Genomic DNA, 20,734 nt, shown 5'->3' on the forward strand with positions numbered 1-20,734 from the left:
TGTAGACCATGTAATAGTAGGGATGGCAGGGAAATGCATGCGTTTACTATTCTTAAAATGAAATTTCTCAGAACTTTTTAAATGTACTGGATAATGATTATAAGGTCTGTGCACTGTTACATATGTGGTATGCATCTGCCATTTATCTGTGGTGAGATTTCTGACATGGAGAGAAAGAAGGCCATTAGAAAGAAATTCATCTGGCTTATCAACAAGATATTGAGATGAGCAAGTAGTGATTAGTGACTGGTCAACAGAAAAAAAAAATACTAAAAAATGGCTCATGCCTGGAAATGATTATTTATATCATCAATCATGGTCCAGAAGCAGAAGGTGGAAAAATGAAAAAAATCTTTACACAGAAGCGAGCAATTCATACAACAAAACAAAACATTATTATAGGCCAACATGGCCTTCAGATGAATACATGAAACTCTGATGGGAGCTTTAAAAGGATATTTGAGGGGTGAAAGTTGGCCCTATATTAAGCCATTTGCACTGAATGAATGAAGTAACTTATTTCTCATACAGCAATCACCACATCATCTTATACATCCGATTTTAAAAAAGCTAGGCATTTCAGAACGTGGAATGAGATAGGAAATGCTTTAGGGTTTTTGGGTGTTCCTCCCTCTTGCCTTGTGGAATGATGATTTTCTAGTAAGACGGGGAAGTGAATTTCTCATCCATGAAACAATCAGAAATAATGCTTTTCTGAGATCACACACAATTTTACAAGAAAAACATACAAAGTGAGAGAAGTGTCTTGAAGTTACATATAGTTACTCAGCTAGGAAGGAGAAGAGGACAGAACCTGGTGATCATAAGTCAGTACAGGATCAAACTCTACTGTCATGTGATAAGATGGCGTTATCACACTTTTGTGTCAAAGCCCACACCATAGAACCATCAGGTTCTCTTTCAACCTTTCAGAAATTTCTGAACCACAAGGGTTTGGTTTCCCTTTGTTTTAGCTTTTTCTATTGCAAAATAGCAAACAAAAATATTTCATGGGAAATTTGCAATCACTCTGTTTTCCGAACAGGAATTATGCTTCAGTTATAAAGATTTACAACAGAATGCTTCATTCTTGCTTGAAATTGTGAAGCTTCAACGTATTTGTGTTTTTATTAACCCTTCCCAAATGCTGGTGTGTTTGGGAACTCCAGGCAAATGAACATCATCAGTACACCTAGACTTGCCCTTTCAGTAGACTGTGATTATATTACCTTAAATAAGGTACAAAACACTACATTCAGAGAAACTACAGTAACAAGAGAAGTAGATCTTGTTAAAACTCATGCTAGCATGAAATGTGTTACCATTTGATAAGGAATAGGCATTCTTCTTCTGTTTTTTCTTCTACAAACACATACCTCAAATAGTTTATATATATATCAAGGGTTTTCTAGCATTTCTACATTAGGGATCATAGAATAAGACTGTCCAGTGAAATCTATTTCCTTCATTTGATAATGCAACCTCTGCTGGTCACATACAAAACCAGTCCTACACAAAACCAAACACAAAATAAACATAAGGAACCCCAAATATCTGAACTATGAAATACCTTATGCCATCCTAATACAATTTATCATTTTGAAACATACTGACCAGTAAATTTTTTGAAGTTATTGCAAGTGCATGATCTATAGTGTAGGTCTATAGGTCACAAAGAAAGTAGCTAAAGAGTACATCTCACATTTTAAACAAGAGCAGTGTTTAGGAATCAGTCATGCTATTCAATAAAACATACACATTAGAATGAATAAAAAATAATTCTGTCTCACATTACACTGATAATCTGTTCAGCAACAGATAGAATAGTGATACTCATGTTTTGATACTAAGTAAGAAACAAGATATGAAATCACACGTAATTGGAACTCCACATAGCAGATAAATTTGCAAACTGAAGTTTAACCATTGAGTACTGCTATATTGATTACATGAAAAGTGTGTGCATGTAGGTAAGAGAAATATGATTATTGCCATTTGGCATCTGCTTTTTTTTTTTTTTTTTTTTTTTTTTATAATGATAGACACGTTGCATGCCAAGCCTTCCCACCATCTCTTTACATTGATGTATGCGGCTAGCCTTGAACTATTCTGTCCTCAACAGATGTTCTTTGGGCTGAACCTCTGGCAACAGGAAAGACTTGGGAGAATGGCAATTTCAGCAACTTCTTTTCCTTGGGCAGGGCCAAGTTGATATTTCCTTAGCTGTGTTCCAAAAAAATGAGGAGAGGAAAAAAGTTTTTAGGAGCTTAATAACAGACAGGACTTTTTTTTTTGTCCCTTTCTCCGAAATTCCCTTCAAATCATATTATTTTAGCTTCTATTATGCAGCTGAGTGTCATTGTGCTTTGTGAAGGCATCTGACATTAATACAAGGTCACTGTACTCAAGACAGAAGCAAATCAATTTTTAAAAGAAAAGAGACTAAACAGTTACTACTTCAAAATACTAAGATGATACCAGTGTGCTACTTATTTCATGCTTTGCAATTAAGAATCTGAAAGGTATCTACAATTAATCAAATGAAGACATAGCTCTATGAAGCAGGTGTTGATTCACCACATTTTATCTCTGGGAAATTCTTCAATATTGAGAAATATTAGGAGACACGTGAAAGATGTAAACATTGCTTTCTATTTCATTTTTTAAGCCTCCAAATAAATAGCTGAACTAGCGTATTTTCAGAAAGATTTTTCATTCCAAATGCTGGCTTTTGACTTAAGATGAAATCACTGCTGTATCATTTTTGTGAGGGATTAGAAACTATTTAATGAAAGTAACTTGCTCCACATCAGTTATCTATACCAAATCATTATCACATCACTTCACCAATTCCTATCATAGCCAGACCTCTGATTTGTACAAATTGGATTGTAGGTGATACTAAAGAGAACTTGATGATACAAGCCTCAGATTTTCCACATATTTGACATGAGAAACGTTTACAGAGCAGCATCTCATTTGAAACTGAAGCTTTCCTCCAATGTACAAAGTAACTCAGGTGGAACTCAGAGGTGACCCTGTCCCTGTCTATGGAATTCATCACTATTAAAGTGTGTGGCTCTTCAGAGCTATGACCAAAGCCAGAGGTAACACAGAATAAGGAAAATATTAAAGTACTTCCTCTCAGCCTCCTTACAAAATTAAACCCAGACAAATCCACAATAATCATGAAGAACACTCCATTTTCACCTTCGCTTCCTTACGCAGCCATATTGTCTCTTTCATTGTCCATTTATAGACAAACTCTTCCCTCTAACTATGGCACTGAATTCAGTCATACTTGCCAGTAATGCTGAGTTACATTCCTAAGTAAATTGCAAACTGCATTAGAAAAGACCCCAAGCTGATGATTTTTTTCAGACAAAAGCATGCCATTTTGAAGGGGAGCCAGCTAAAAGATTAATCTTCATGCATGTTCCCACCAGCCACGGCATGTAGAGCCAATGGCAGAGAAAGGGCACAGGACAAGCAACAGAATTAATAGCATCAGGATGGTGTGGGATGGGAAGGAAAAGCCGAGGAAGGAGAAGGATAACAATTTGCTTCATTAATTCTACTGCTCATGAAACAGTTTGCTAGTTAGCGGCCTTGACGATGTCCTGTTTAAATAATATCAAGGTTGAGTTCAAAGGCTCTAGGGGAAAAAAATATTTGAGTCTCTAAGTACAGTGAAAAACTACTCTGTTATTATTCTGTGGTTTTATGCACGTGAAATTTGTTCTTTCAACAGTCCCATTAAAAAGTACTTATATTAAATACCAAAACTATGGTTGGGTTTAAGTAACTTCACCTGAAAACCCCTGTAAGTTTAATGATACGGTTGGCAGTCCTTTTCTGACTCTGTACAATCTCACAGACAATATATTTCAATAAAAAAAAAAAAGAAAAAATTAAAAGCACAGAAGGAAAATAAACTGTGTATAAAACGTATGGAAGTGCTTAAAGACAGTGCATTAACAAAGTTTTCAATATTTAGTATGGTCTCTACTGCAATATTTTAAGCAGATAATTGTTAACAGGTTATCCTTTTTAAGCACCCTGAAAAGCAAAATACTAGAGGTTTGAACTACTGAAACAATAAAATTGTTGAAAGAACAAGTATCATACATAAAGGTATGAAACAAAACTACCACAAACCTACCTGAAAGAATAACTAATAAAGAGCTAGGATATGTATCCCACTCATTACTGGGACACTAAAACATATAGTGTTTCATTTTACATGCGTATTAAAGACTCTTCTCTATTCTCAACCTTCTGAGTACTATCAGTACAAAAAGGAACCCAGAAGCAGTGCTTTGACGGCAAAACCAGACTCATTTATTTACCACTGCAAAACTTTCCAAATAAAGTTAAAGAATAAAGCAGAATTCTGAGGGGCATAGATAAATATCAACAGCAGCTGTATTTTTTCAGTAATCACCATCTATTTGTCACAGCTTTCCCAGGCATAATGCTAAGATTTGCCTCATCTGTTTTTCAGGCTGCATTCCTGCAACTTAGTTTTCTCATATTTGAAAATAAAAGAATTTTACAATCAGGGCAGTGCTTTTGCTGGTATTACAATACGTCTAAATAATGCAAATATACATACATTTGATGTATATGCAAATACATGCATTTGTAAGAAATTAAGAAAATTTATCACAACAACTTCTCATTTATTGTTCAGTTTATATCTAACTACAGTAACAAGGCTTGCAGAATATCATGCCTCTTCTGCAAACTTGAAGTCTTAAAAAACACTCTAAGTTCATTAAGTAAATCTCACATCACTTCCAAAAACAGAATGAGAAATATCATTAGGATCTCTTCAGAAAAAGAAATGCACTGAGGCTTCCACATAAGGAGATAATGTAATTTCTCTGCCCCAAGCTACCTTCCTCTCACTTCTTCCAGATAAGCCCTCACACACACTCAGATTCATTACCATGCCCATCTTCCACCTCTAGTTACTAAGAACAAATATCTTTATTACAATTTATAAAAAAAAAAGATCTTATTTTTTTTTTTCAAAGTATGAGATATAAATATCTGGGTACTACCTGGGGTGACTGGATTTGATTAAATGATAACTGTATCAGCAATACCAGCAAATAAATGGAGACCTCTGGACATCATTATAAAAGCCTTCCTTCCTCCTGGCATCTTCAAATTAATTTCTTTCCATCTTTCCATTTCACACCCAATAGACACCTCCCCAACATACAGATATCAAAATGGACATCAGGGTGTCAAAGAAGATCAGTAATGCTTTTTACTTTCACCAGGTCACAGTGATCATTTAACTCTGGCTTTACAGAACAGTCCTACATGCATTAAGACTCAGATATCCATGGAGATGTCTAAGATGTCCATAAATCACATAATGATAATTCTTGCCAAATACACAAAAGTAAGAATACCAAAAACAGCAATATAATGAGATGACTGAAAATAAATTGCCTTCTTTTGAGATGAAAAGGGTGGATATTGCTAGGAGTCTGTAGCTACCAAGGTACTGATAGGCTTTCAACAGCAGTGACCAGGCAGATAGCAGAGCCTAGCAGAGCCCAGATTACTATGAACCTGAGAATGAAATACCTTTGATGAAGCTACTGCTTGGACCAGAGATGGGCATTTCTAGTGACATTATTTAACATGCATTTCAGTTTCATTATTGGCAGAATGAAATGTATCTGTGGTGTAGTATCTGAGAACTATTTAGCATCTGGGACTTGAGTAACTTTTAGCTAAATAATTGCTACAGTCATTCAAAGAGCTAAACCACAGAAGTATGAGATCATAATCAGCAGTGATTTGACTTGCATCATAGATCATTTTGGGACTGTTGTTTTAATTCTTTTGACACTGTAGAGACAGAAAAGCAAGAGAGAAAAAACAAACAAAAAAAAAAAACAATGGGTAAAACAAAACCACTCAACCTTTTCTTTTTCCTGAAGTAACCACAACAGATTACTTCCACTTTCTTCTGAAGTCAAGAGTTACTGCAGGCAAAATCAGTAGATACAACAATGCCCTAAAGAAGGGCAGCAGTTCACAAAGGCAATAAAATAAACTGCTGCCTAACGTGATCCTTTGTATTTCAGAAAGCCAAACTGAAGTGCACTGTGGTAGCTGTGTAATGTCTGGTGGGAATGGTTCCTATGTATTTAGCCAAAGGAAACGTAATTGAGATTTGACCCTTTCAACTCAGAAGAGTATTATTTTTGAAAATGCAAGTTCAGTAAGAGTAATAAGATAACACTGAACTCCTACTTTTGGTGTTATTTTTTCCTAATTTTATAAAACGTTTAGCAGTAGGCTCTCATAGCACGTGACAAAGAATATTTACTTAAGCATCTAAATAGTTTCATAAATGAAGTATGAGAGAAAAACTGTGTGAAGGGCATGAAACATATTATCACAGTGATCACAGAAGTACCTGAAAAAGTAGCTTTCTCTACTTTCCTAGGTACTGCATAGGCACATTTCCTTTAATAGAAGTAAAATGTTTCACAGTATCTGAAAGTCAGAATATTTTACATGTCCACATATGGATTTAGTTGCATAGTTCTTGGCTCTGAATAATAATAGTCATAATAAAAAAGCTTTCCCCGTGCTATAGAGTAAATTTAGAGTCTTGATAGCCAGTACCCTGTTTTAACCAGGAAAATAAGATCTCAGAGCCTGGAAGAGAATGGATTTCAGTACTAATGCCAGAAATCTCTCTGTACTACCTCTGAATAGTAAAGCAGATCTGCCTTCATGTATAATGCCAAACTCAAAAGCTTTGCAAGATGAAAGTCCTGCGACTTCTTTCCATTCTTGAGTCATGTTTACTGTAACTTGTACCTGCAACACAATTCAAAGGAGCATTAGCACATCCTTGAATATTTCATTGAAGAACCTAGCTAGCTCTCTAGAAGTGGGCCTTTCCATTAGTGAGCATGATGAAGGTCAAAATGCAATTCAAGGCAGCCAGAGGAGAAAAAGTAACCAAGTATTACAAGAAATGTGGTAGGCTCAAATATGCTACAACTTCACAAATAAATACTTCATATTTTGCAGTAAAAAGTAAGCTCAAGTTCTGGTTCCCTCTGTGACAACGCTCCTACAATAGTTAAGCTGCCAGCAGCTGCAGCTTAACTATTCTCTTAATACTTTTTCCCCAGCTGCAGTGAGTGGGACCATGCTGTGCTCCCAGTGCTCTTCAAAATCTGTACTCTCAATATTTCTCAGCAGGACGCTGGGCAGTTCTGGCCCTGGTGCTTTGGGCTAATACAGACAAGAACATCAATCAATTACAATACAATTAATAACACCACCATTCCAATTAAATTTGGTGTTTAAAAAAAATACTTGGTGCCAAAGATCACAAGTCCTGATTGAAAACAAAACCTAAAACCGAAGAACCCTTCCACTGAATATGCTAGAGATTAACTAGCTGCATTAAGCTATCAATCCCTGATGCTAAGACCTACAAGAAGGAATGACAGAGAACCTCAGCTTGTACAAATGCCCTGAGCTAAAATATAAGGCAAAATTGCAGTTTGAAACTATACTCTCCAGATTTGATCAATTTCATAATCTATCAGACTTTTTCTCAGTCTATTCATATCCATCTGTACCTAACAATGTCTGCTAGGTGGTGCTGTGGGATGGCTTTTCTAACACAGAGAAAACACTACTTTTTCCTCCTCCTGTACTCATTGATGCTTTTTTTTCTCTATTCAACATAAGAACAGATGCAGTGTTTTCCAATTCTCACTTCCACCAGGCATGGCTATCTACTGTGAAAGCTTTAGAAGGTAACCTCCTGGAAGGATGGGTAACTTAAAGGATGCTGCGTTAGGCTTCGTCCACATTCTGGAACTAAGAACTGGCAGGATTTCTATCAGTGCTCTAATAGTCATAATATTGTAAATGCAAATTAGGATAGAAATACTCATGTCAAAATATGCTGTGCTAATGACCTGTAGGTAAAGGCAAACTTCTATCCTTATTTATCTGTTTAGTGATGTCTGTCACATCTGTTCCACATAATATCATGTAAGTTTAGCCAAAGATGACAAATCATCCTAACTCATGCTTTTGAGCAAAATGGAATAAAAACAGAATAACCCCTGAATAAGTAACCATAGCATTAACTACATCAGGAGATGACGCTTGCATTGTAAAACTTGCATTCAGCTTTTTGTCCTTGTCCCATGATCCAGTTCCTTAGCTGTTTTCTGAGTACTTGCTATCTCTACACAAAACACAATATAGTAAATGACAACAGTATCTTCTTTGAAATATACTGTTGTTTCTACTTAGTAAACTGATATTTTCTGTCTTATACATTACTCCAAAATTAGATCTTTCACTGGTGGAAATAGAACTTGGTCATTTACTTGCCTCTTCTCTGCCAGAAGGTAATGGCAAAAAAATCAGAACAGATATTGTGCAGGGCAGTGATTAATTTTGAAGTTATCAGGACTCTACAGAACTTTGGCACCAATCTTGCTATCGGATATTCAGTTTTACAAATGGTCATCTGAGTAAATCACTAGGCAATACAGATCTGGAAGCAACCTCACCTTCAGAACCTCTGTCTTTTCCCCCAGCAGCCGCACTGAAAAATCACACTACTTAAGGTATTAACAGTATTTTTATATTGAACACATTTTTTATTAAAATAGTCTTCAAGAAAGAAAACAGCAGTGATGGGAGTGGGAGATAAATCAGAAAGTATCTGAACTCCTTGTCCAATTGTTGTGATCAAAGAGGATCACAATATTGAAAGAAAGTACACAGCAGGTCCAGATGAGAAACATTTCATTGTGCCAGGGAAGCCTGAGAAGAGAGAGAACCTGCTGGTATGCTAGAAATTGTTTTGAAAAGACTTTATATGGTATAAATGACTACACAAGGACTGAGGGAAAAAAATAAAATCACAGCAGAGAACTTTTCTTTTGATCTTATGGAAAGTAATTGAAGTCCACACATTTTACCAGACATCCTCCTTCCTAAGTACGAGCCATGTAACTACAGAGGCTGACTTAAAATGTAAGAGATAAGCATGATGAGCCCTATGGCAAGAGCCTTGTGCAATAACTTAAGGGACCTGAGATGGCTGCAACTCAGAGGTTTCTTGGGGTGCATTAAATGTTGAATATAAAGACATCACAAATGTTTTGATGGTTTCCATTTTTTTGTAGAACATATTTTTTAATGTTATCTAGGTATCTTCAGCTAGTAGCAGTTGCTTTAAAGAATGAATATATCTAAATAAAGAATGACAAGCATTTTTGAGAGATGCCAGAAGAAAAGATAAGGTAACAATTGCCATTAGGTTCAACTTCCACCTGCATATCTTTCAACATGTGTAATATGTCCCTTTGCTCCCTCATGTTCTTCCCTCAGGGCTGTAAAATCCAAAAACCAATTTTATGTATGAGGGACTGAGGGACAAAGGGATTTGGAGATTGATTCAAGAATGTGCCTGGAATCCAGATTGTGCCGACACCTCCCAGTCATGGACTCCTTCCATACCTGGGTCGTTCTTTTAGGCTAAGATACAAGAAAACCACTCTTCTATGGTGATGATGTAAAAAATGTTGCTACACCTTCTTTCCTGTAGGCAGGATTCCACTAGTGTATTTTATATATATGACAACCAGAAAAGAGAATAATTTAAGAAGAAAACAGGAAAATTAAGAAGTATATAAAGATAACGCTGTACTGATTACCTCAGTTTCTCTCTCACTGGGTTTTCTAGCTCCAGAAAGATAAGCAATTCAGAAAAAAAGCTTGAGAGGGGAGGTTATGCAGCACAGGTCAACAGAAAAAGAAGGATCCCATGCACCTCACATCAGTACACACAAAATACACAGTGGATTCAATTCCAACATTTGGAGGATCTTCATATAGCCAAAAATTCAAACAGAGTTTGAGTGGAATTTCTGCTGCTTTCTCCTTACAAACTGTGCTTGCATTTCTGTGAAATCCTGTAGAAAGTGATAGCCCCAACAGTGCAGTTTCTCTCAGAAATTCAACAATCAGCAAAACAGAAGTAACATAAAGAAGCAACTTGATAACAAAGTTTGGGTCTCCAAAAGTTTACTATGAACTGTGAGAAAACGGACCTATCTAAACCATGCTTGCCATGCAGTGAATATCTTAAGCTACTACAATTAACACATAAGGTAAACCCAAAGTTCTGCTATTAAAAGGAAAGCCTGCCTACTTTCATCAGACCTGAGGGAATAGATCAGAATTAACCACAATGCTTACTAACAATTGTAAAAGCCAGCATACTAATGTACACAAAAGAAATTTGTGCAGAAATTGGACCATCTCCTTTTTTCCTACAAAACTGTATATGGTCTCCTCACACACACCTGTGCTTTCTGCTGGAAGAAAAGACAAAACCTGTATCTAAGGTTCAGTATGCAGTATTTGGATAATTAAGATCCAAAGCATGTTAAATTGGATATATCTGGATGCCAGTTATTTTTCCTTACGTTGGCATTTTTCACTTTACGGAAATGTACTCATTGTTCATTGTGTTTTGTTCTCTCATTTTTTCACACTGATGTTGCGTACTTCTCTTCCACCACAGATGAAACAGACCCAGATTCCCTATTCACCACGACTTTTGGCCTTGCTGCCACTGCACATCACAACTGCCTATTTCATTTTCATAACGTGATGTATTTCCTTAAAATGCAGCTAAATAAAATCCTGATTTGGGACTAATGATATTTCTACCTGCAAAATAACAACTTAGCTATTCCAACAGCTTTGGCATTATGACAGCAATGTTTTATACAGGCAGGCCAAGTTGATTTCTTTGTTTAGATATGTGTAAGTATTTCAGGAAAGCATACTTCTTACATCTGATGGCACGTACTGTAAACTTGGATTACAACTATCTCCATCTGCTTTTTATCCTTGGAGCAACTATTTGGTATTTCTTCACTCTTTTCCAGCTGACAACTTTCAGTTGAAAATTTACTGTTTTTCTTGTTGAGGCAATTGATTTTATAGTTAAGGATCTTTCAAACTGGTGGCTCCAGGCGTGCTGTAAAGACAAGTGGGTTCCACTTTCTTTACTCACATGTCTCAATACAAACAAGGTTTCCACCTGCACCTCCCTCTTTCATATGAATGCTGGACTTAGTGCTTGTTAAGGAATACTAGTAGCTAATAGAAGATATTAAAAACTAGGACCTGAGGCACAATAAGTCACCCACAAATTATCTCTGAATCTAAACTACTTTAGTGAAAGAGACCAATGCAATTCTGAAAGTTAACACTGATTTTTTCTTTTTCTTCTTCATGCCTTTCATTTATAACAAGAAATGCGTACATATGTATAGATACATGGTATTTTCTAGAAAAATGTGAATATATTTCACTCCTTGCTAACAGAATGTTTTCTCGTACATTTTTGAATAGACGTGATGGAGTGAAAAGTTGAGCCTCAACATTCACCACATTGTTGGCAGTTAATCATTATATTTTCTCATTCTCCACTTCAAATGAGTTGAAATAAGATCTCTGACATGATGTAGGGGAACATATGTTTTCTAAGCATTGTCTTTATCTACAATTCACACCGAACACAGAAAAATGGGTATTCATCCCTTCAAAAAATCCAGAAATTAATGCAACAGGCTGAGCTGAAGTTCTTACTGCTATGGAACTGGACCTACTGCTAACAACTATGTTCGATGACTTTAAAAATCATCTACGAGTATAGTTTGTAAAAAAAAAAACAGAGGACTTGAAGTAGTCTGCCTGCTAAGTTGGACAGACCACAATGAGTACATAACGTAGTCTGCACTTGTTGGCTTATCCTAATCCAAGTTTATTGCAACATCTTGATCCCTATCTTCAAAGCACTAATTAAATACAATTCAAAACAAACTATGTTCATGCAACAGTGCAGTTTCAGATTCTGAGTGAAAGATTGAGGCAAGCTTTCCTCTGGTCTGGTAAGATTTGGCTCAGGCCCTCCAAAGGCTGGAAACACGAAAGTTAATTTCTTATGAAGTCAGGATTTTGTTTCTCCCTCACACAACCATTTTCATGACAATAATTCAATGCCTAAATACACATCAGATTAAATGTAAGAAGAAGCAGCTCCTAGACATACATGGATGTTTACTGTTTCACTGAACTCAAAGCAGTTGTATCTCTTCACTTACCTCAACGTCTTCAGTGCAGAACAGCGCACAAAAGAGACCATGCTTACTTTCCAGGAAGGAAAGTGGCTTGAGTACCCAAAACAATTATACCTAATGGCTTTTCTGCCTGGAGTAGGCTCAAAAACAGAACAAAAACACAGGCTTACTGGAGAAACATCACAAACTGCACTGCTTATAAACTAGCTGTATATGAAGCCTCACTTCTAAGAGGCTGCAAATGAGTTAATCAACCATAAAGGCAGCAGATTGAGAAGATGACAGCACAGTTCATATACTGACTGATTAATTTTATGTGCATTTTCTCCTGCATGCTTAATTTTTCTAGCAGGCCAGTTTTTGTAGATCACATTCGTACAAAATGAGAATGAAGCTCAAGAAAATTATACAGCACTACTTTCTGCTAAAAAAATCTTATTGGCATATTATTATACATATTCCATTTCACCTTCCAGGCAATGTTAACTCAGAACAGGTCATGCATACGCAATGATTTAAAAATATATATAATCAAAAATTCAAGAAATGCAAATACAACACATTTTCAAGAAACTCATCAGGAGATTGAACCATCCAATCTCTCTTTGTGGTGAGTCAATTTAACATATTTTGGTTTTCCATGCTGATCAAGCTAGTATATTCAGTCTCATTCAGATTTCTTAATTCTCTTTGAATTCTAACTTTCTCCACGTTTATAAATCACTTTACAGTATAGATCTGTAGATCCAATTTAATGTACATCTGTATAGGATTTGGTGACAAACTTTCTGAGGAAAAGACTTAGTTCAAGCTCTATTATATTCTCCACTATTCTTACAGCTTGAGTTGAGTGCACGTGTAAAAGGCTTGTGAAACACTCTGATTTCATCAAGTACTTAACCTATTTGCTTCTACACACCTTAGATTACTCAGTTGCAAAATCAGATTTAGTGTTCTATGCAACTAAGAATGTCATTCCTCACAAAATTATCAAGAAATGACAGACCCATTATGTAAATGTTTCAACATGCCACTGTAACTTCACTGGAAAAAGGTCTGCTGAACTTTCTTTTGAAAACAGAAATTTTATTCTGAAATCAACAAATTCACTATAGCTATGTCCTGTTTGAACACTGTATATTTTTTTTTTTTTTCCTTTCTTCTGCTTTGAAATCATTCTTCTGCTTTTGGATTGGATTATATGTAAAATATTCATAACATCAGCACTTCAATACAAAGGAAAGCAAAGGACTGAGACAAGGCACAGAAATAACTTCCTAGTTAAAATTCATATTTAACCTTCCAATATAGGACCCAGACAGAAGCAAAAAAAAAAAAAAAATTAGAACAAGATGTGAGATAGGAATCTTTAATCAACCTTGTTGTGTCAGCCTAGGCCTAGCATTCCTCCCAGACTTCTGAAGTTACCCAGCACCACTTTGAAAATGGATTACTTTCCACAGAAAACAATGCCAGAAAGGGGCTTTAGCTCCCTTGAGGGAAAATTAGAACAGCCTGGATCATCAAATGAGAAAAAAAATAATCGTTATCAGTAGCAGTCAAAAATGTGAGGGAATATAAAAGGTGAAACCAGACTCAAGTTTTGGAATGCTTATTGTCTTAAACATTTGAAGATTAATGTGAAGTGGCAAAAGCTTTCAGGTTTGAGTTGCAAAGGAACTTCTGCTTCCTCTAGTGGATGATATAAAAGGTTGGGTTTTCTCCAAGATGTTTTGTTCAGATACGTACATTTTGTAAACACTCAGTAACTAGTACTGGACCTGGAAAGGCAATGATACAGCACTGTATGCTTTCTATTAACAGTTCGGAGTGAATACCAATGCATATGAAAGATAATACATATTACCTCATATATGCTAACAGATGAAAAAAACACTACAAGGATTTAATATAGCTTAGCACTTACACATTTTTAACCTGGTGTTCGTTGTTTTGGGTAAATTTTGGGTAAATTTTCCAACAGCCCTGCCTACCACCATCAAATCAAGATGATCCACAAGAGACCTCCATAGGGCTCTGAGGTGCCAGCGTGAACAAAAGCCTCAGGTCCCTTTACAATCAGGCTAAACGTGACTTGCTATTTGACACAAAAATTTAATTCTAACTTCAGCAGTAGCACATAGCTAGCAGAAAAAAAACACAAGGAACTAGTAAAATACAACTTCCCAAATGTTGTAAGGTTTAACGTAAGTTTGATCTGTATTGCAGCATGTATCACTTAAGGCAAGATCACTGAAAAAAAGGTAATAACGGAGCAACTTTGAAAACACTGCTAACTAACACTGAGTCAACTTCTGTGCTTTTGATTTGATTTTAAAGTGTATTATCTTATTATCTTGCATGAACTTTCCATGCCATCAATGAATGCCAAGTATAAACTTTGTTGACATAGATAATTCCCTTATGCACAACTTCTAGCTTATTTAAGATGACCGGTAATTTGGTTCTGTTATTGCCCATTTTTGTAGCAGTATAGCTGTACATTTTTGTGTTATTTTTCAGTTACGTACTGAAGTTCTGCAGGTACAAACAGAGCATAACCATATACCTATAAATAAGCACATAGTTGAATGCTTTGTTAAATGGGGAAAGTCTGATAAACACACATAATGACAAAACAGTAAATATAACTATATTTAAAGTGGTATTACAGTGTAGATGTAATAAGCCACTGACGAGTGGAAAGCAATGCATAGAATGGCCATGAAAGTCCACTGGCTTGGTCACATGTGGATGCAGTTGTCTTATAAAGGTCTGCAGAGACCCCGAGAGTCTGGGATTTGCTGATAATGTTCTTCTCTTTAAACAATGTGGCAAAATAAAGGTACTGCTAACTTAAAATTTCCAATCTAATGCCTGGGCAATGCCAAATTGAAACAGTAGGCTCTTTCTCCACTACCAAATGAGTAATCTAAGAATAACCTTCTTTCCTGTTTTCAGTTTCTCAGTCTGATGCCTTCTGCCCAATGTAAGGGCAGCAGTACTAATTCAGTCATGCCACCGGAATTTTAACCACCTCACCAAAAGCTTAGACTACAGTGTCAAAGCCACCACTGCCTTCAAATAATCCAACTATATAAGCAACTACTGTAAAACTGCAATGGAGCTATTAATAATCTAGCACGTAATGGTGACAATCTAGACAAGCTTTCAGTTAATTGTTTATATTCATTCTTTCCCACTAATTTAAAGATTCAGTCCTCTTTCTTTCCCTATCCCTGAACAGAAGTAGCACTGGGTGCCAAAATTATGGCTGTCCCAGTGCTGAGCATGACAAGCCCTAAGGCCCCTTGCTGAACATGTCCTTGTGGTGGAAAAGCACATGCAAACATCTTGTACTCTAACTGAGCACAGGAGACAGAGCCAGTAGCCTTACACAAATTCAGAAGAGCAAATAACAGCGAAGGGTAAAAACCACTACAGAATTTGACAGAAGAAATCTGCAATGAAAAGATTCAACCATCTCCACTGCTGAGTTTATTAAACTTCATCAGACTTTTTGAGAGGGCAAGAAGCAATGTGTCCAGGTGCAGCTGTGGCAGCTGAATGACTGCATGCCTTCTGTTTCCTCTCAAAGGGATTTGTTCTGATACTTAATTGGTACTTTTACTCTTCCATTTTGTTCGGCAGTGTTAAAAAATGTTTTCCCTCCTTTTTTGCAGAGAAGGAACCGAGAGAGTAGGACTGCAAATTAGGCTGAGGTGTGTTGCAAATTCCAAGGATTTGCTGTTTGCAGAAAGCCAAAAACATCTTAAAGAGCATAAAGCAGCTATCACACCATACTGTGATAGTAAGCCTGTCATACCTTCTATTAGCTTCTGGCACACAGACAAGGACTTAGATCTTTTCCAAGACAGTCAAACTATAATGAAAAATCAACTCTGATGCTACCTGAAACCAAACTATTCAAAGCACATTGCCTGCATTCCTTAGCTGCAGGCACTGAGCCTGGATATGGAGATAATCATTTGGGCTGACCGTGGGGGAGGGAGAAAGGAGTTTAAGGACTGAGGAATTAAAGTACTCTGGTCAAGAAAAGTTAGCCAGAAATTATTCTGCAGGTAGAAATACAGTTATTTCTCCTCCACTAGGTTCATTAGAGAATTAAAATAATTGCGGATACCATGGCCATTCTTTTCTTTTCTTTGCTTGTTTCTTTCATCTGTCCCATTGAAAATGGGGATCTGTAGAAAGAAATCCATTTCTCTCTCTTCTGGCACTGCTTTTCCAACTGTGGCTAACATTCCCTGCTTCAAGAGGGCAAACTGCCCAGCGTAACATCTAGCCAACAGTGGAACACTTTACATGGGGAAAATTTTCTCATCTTCTCTCAAATGTGAACTGGTCATTAATCATGTTCATTAAGACTGATGCTTGATAACCACAGTTATTATCTTAGTTTTACATATCTACCTGTTCTAGCAGTCAACTCAAGATAAATCAATTCTCTTAATGCTTTAGTATCTATTCTTAGGCTTGCTCATCTTCCGAAGCAGGGAAATTTGCATATTATAGAAAAAACTGTAATGGTTAAAAGGAGCCCTTGGGACACAGAGTCTTTCTTTTTTTTTTCTTTCTGTTATGAAAGATATTTCTAAGAGAGAAAGGGAAAAAGCAGCAGTGTCTCTACGTCGCTATAGAATCCAAATAGCAACTTTTTGTGACTCAGACATTTGAGGAAAAATTCCTGGAAATTTCTTAATAATTCTAATGATGGATTCATGTCCACCAATTACGGCATCTTTCAAGTTATTAAGAATAGCTAAAGTACCAGCTAATGTTCCAGTTATTGTGTCATTCAAGACTGTCCCAAGCAGGTCTAAATGGCAGGAGTAGTTCCTGTGGGATTTCACAAACTTCAAGCAAAGATGGAGAGCCAACAGATTGCAGATCTGTGGCTTTACCTACACTGTAACTATTCAGGATGGAGTGTAAGCAGAATTTATGTTCCCTTTCCTTTTTAACTTCCAAAATCGATAGCCTTAAAAGTGGATAGCACACTATTTTATTTCACTTAAGTGGCACAGACTCTGGTATAGAGTTTCAGTTGTTGCCTCCTCATATGCAAGGACCAATAAAAAAATCCTTTGTGGACAGGTACCAGATTTTGTCTTCTAAGGCTCTTTAAGCACAAGAAGGAAGCCGCTCTGAATTTGCCTTCCCCAGTGCTCAGCAAAGTAGAGCAGTGTGCAACAGTTGAACTGCAGAAAAGGATTTGCCTTCATAGAATGGAAAGGGAAGTAAGAGAACACCCAAAAAGAGATTCAACGAATATCTCGTTAACTGCAACAGCAAAAATATGGTCAACTACAATGGCAGCATAAAGACAGCAACAAAGGTATTGCTTGTTCAGCCCAGAGCAGAGTTGCTGAGGAGAGGCCTCATGGCAGCTGCAGCTCCTTGCAGGGAGCAGAGGGGCAGCGCTGAGCTCTTCTCTCTTGGACAGTGACAGGGCCTGAGGGAACGGCATGGAGCTGCGTCAGGGGGCTAAGGAAAGGGTCTGCAGCAAAACTGACTCCCCAGGGCAGCGGTCAAGACCCCAAGCTGCCAGAGTTCAAGGAGCATTTTGACAATGTTCCCAGACATAGGGCTTGATGTTTGGGTGGTCCTGAGTGGAGCCAGGAGCTGGACTCTATGATTCTTGTGACTGCCTTCCAACCTGGGATATTCTTTGATCTCACTGCCTTTGCTTTCATAACCAACAGCATAAAAGAGAAGGAAAAGGATGGAATAGAAATAACAGCCCAGCATGCCCTGGTTTCTAGGCAGTGAGTTATAGACTCATTTAGAACCCAGCATAAAATCTGTTAAAACACTTATGCATATATATAATACGAATTAAATGCATTTAAAAATATCCAAAAACATATAAAACAAGAATTTTGGTGTCTTACCTTTGACCCAATAAGTGTGTACAGCCATTGGATGGTTTCATTATGGTTTATTACTCCATTCATGCCATCAACATAGAGCATAATCTGGCCCAAGGCTATTGCAAAGAAATGAAAAAAAAATAATAATAATCAGACATGCATATACACACCCATTACAACCCTAAGCATTGCTGACAATTTAATGTAAGCACTGTTTTCCAGAGACCTGGAGAGCTCAACAAAAGATACAGCGGGTAGGATTCTTCTAAATGAGACCCTGGGCAACCGCAGTAACTTTACTGACTTCATCTCAATGATATAAGTGTGAATTTTGTGCAGTGTTAAGTATGGATACCTGTTTCTTTCTATAAATGTTATATATCATTGCTTCAAATTCTGCAAATAGTATCCTATGTATATGCTGCTTGCTGTTGCAATGGATCCATTACATATAATGGGCGACATCTCGTGAGCCAAAACTTTTAGCACTTGTTTCAGCAGCATGCAATGCTCGGGATCAGTACACTTGCATTATGTTGATTATTTCAGTTAATTTCAGTAATCTGAAATTAAAGCAGGGCAATTAACTAACAAAAGACAGTGAATATTCACCTTTGCATTTCTGCATTTTAGTGAGGAAATGCAACAAAGCATGGCCAACAATGAACCATCTTTATCCTTTTATTTTGAAATATTAACTATATTACAAAACATGCTAGCAAAATATTTCGTGACAATAATTCCATAGTTTCTAATCCTGATAATATAAGGCTTTCTAGAGACAACAGTCACTAAATCTTTTTAGACTGATAAGAATAGTTTTTCATAAAGATTATGAAAAGTGGATTAGCAAAATTTATTTACCATCTTCAAAAGTTTCCACTTTTAGATTTTCTGCTTTATCGAAGGAGATCAAAGCACAGTGGGATGGAAAAAAAAAAATCACTGATGTAACACCTTTCAGTACAGCATCTTGGCATAACAACTCAATTATATAAGGCACAACCTGACAAGCCCCTTCTACACCGCTTTATGGGGGAAAAATAAAGTAAAAAACACGGCAAGGAAAATTACAACATTCTGAGCATTTGTTGACTTTTACATAGGTTGTGAACTATGCAGTGCTGGGGGGAGGTTTTCAACAATAGTGGAAGTTGTCAAAGAAATCCCTGTTAGGTGAGTGATTTAATACCCCTATAGTTGAGCAGCTAACTTTCACTTTAAAGTTGTCTCTTCCTTTCTTCTCTGCTCTAGTTGGTCTACTTTCTTTAAAAAAGAAAAAAAAAAAAGCAGATACTAATATTAGGTACTTACATTTCTTATCTCATCTGTTATACCAAACTAGAAGCAAAGCTTGACCTTATACAGTTATGAAGACAGAGAAAAAGGAGAGCAAGAAAATGGTGTAAAGGAGATAATCTTAGGCAGCTGCCATGCCTTGGGATGTGCTGTCTCTCTCTGCAGCTATACAGGAAGTAATCATTCACCAAGCTTTTAAGACATGTCTTGGGTGAATAAAATTAAGCGGGAGGGACACAAGCCCAAGTGTTAAGGTAAAATAAAAGATGTAAGGCAGTCAGAAAAGAGATAAGAATTATACCGACAGAATAAATGACTTCTTTGTAGCATTTCCTTGCAGGCCTAAGAAAGAGAACACTGCTATCCCCATCGGTAATCAGAGAAAGTTCCTAATACTTGTTTTCACTTCCTTTCAGTACCAGAAAGATTTGGCCCTTAATCAGGATGAGATCCAGCCATGATAAGGTCTCCAAGCCACTTTTTTTTTTTCCCCCTCTGATATAAATTCTTTTTTAGAGGGTAAAGGGATTTAATTTGAATTTGAAACAAATGTGATACAAATTTTACGCTTGGCACATCTTTCCAAATTAATAGAGAAATCAAAGGCAGCAAGAAATTGGCTTTTAAAGGCAAAGCATGTACACAGTACAAAATTACTTCTCATACTTAGACTGGATGCTTAAGTGAGATATGGGATACATCACTCTTCAGCTCTTAGATGTAACTTTTCATAGCAATAGGTTAAAGCAAGTCAGTAGACCTTAGAAAGAAGCCATAAAAATGTCTCAGGAATCCTGACATGTGTAACCTATTACTAATCTTGCCCCTCCTCTCCCAATTTTTCCCCCACCATTTTTTTTTTTTAAATTATTTTAGTCATAGATGCCATTCCAAGTATATGGTAGTATCTGTACCTTTCCAGCAACAGAATGGGTCTTCTGACTACAGGTAAAAAGTTAGAAACACATGATAAAAACCACCACTGCTGCCACTTGAACTAGTTACCAAATAAGCTACAGAGGAGAATGAAAGAATGCCACAAAATGGCTAGAGATAGAATATACATTTGCTATAGAGTCACGTTGTACACATACAAGGTATGGCCCCGGTAGTTATCTGCCACACATCAAGTTGTCAGCTGCTGACAGACCTTGGAACAGAGCTTCAAATTGTTAGGGGTCAGAAAACTGAAAGCAGACAGGATAGGCAGGGCTGAGGGGAAATTGTCTTTCATTAGAAGGAAGAGTAAGTTAAGAAATATCTGGGTAGTTTATACAAAACTCATGCCTGATAAATTCTTAGAGAAGGAAAAGAATGCCATGAAAAGAGCTAAAAAAAATAAAATAAAATAAAATATTTTGTTTTGTG

General features: G+C 36.7%; 1 protein-coding gene across 3 annotated transcripts in view; it reads right to left on the minus strand.

Moving 5' to 3' along the window:
• The window catches only part of FHOD3 (formin homology 2 domain containing 3), a gene marked incomplete at both ends in the record, with an annotated part of 355,589 nt that overhangs the window by 122,313 nt on the left and 212,542 nt on the right, over positions 1-20,734 (minus strand). For all 3 annotated transcript variants that reach the window (XM_079533942.1, XM_079533941.1, XM_079533940.1), the window contains one exon: positions 18,089-18,183. In XM_079533942.1, coding sequence (XP_079390068.1) covers positions 18,089-18,183 — 95 coding nt within the window. The remainder of the gene's footprint in view (positions 1-18,088; positions 18,184-20,734) is intronic.

Source organism: Tetrao urogallus, assembly GCF_951394365.1.
Source record: "Tetrao urogallus genome assembly, chromosome: 3".
NCBI lineage: Eukaryota > Metazoa > Chordata > Aves > Galliformes > Phasianidae > Tetrao > Tetrao urogallus.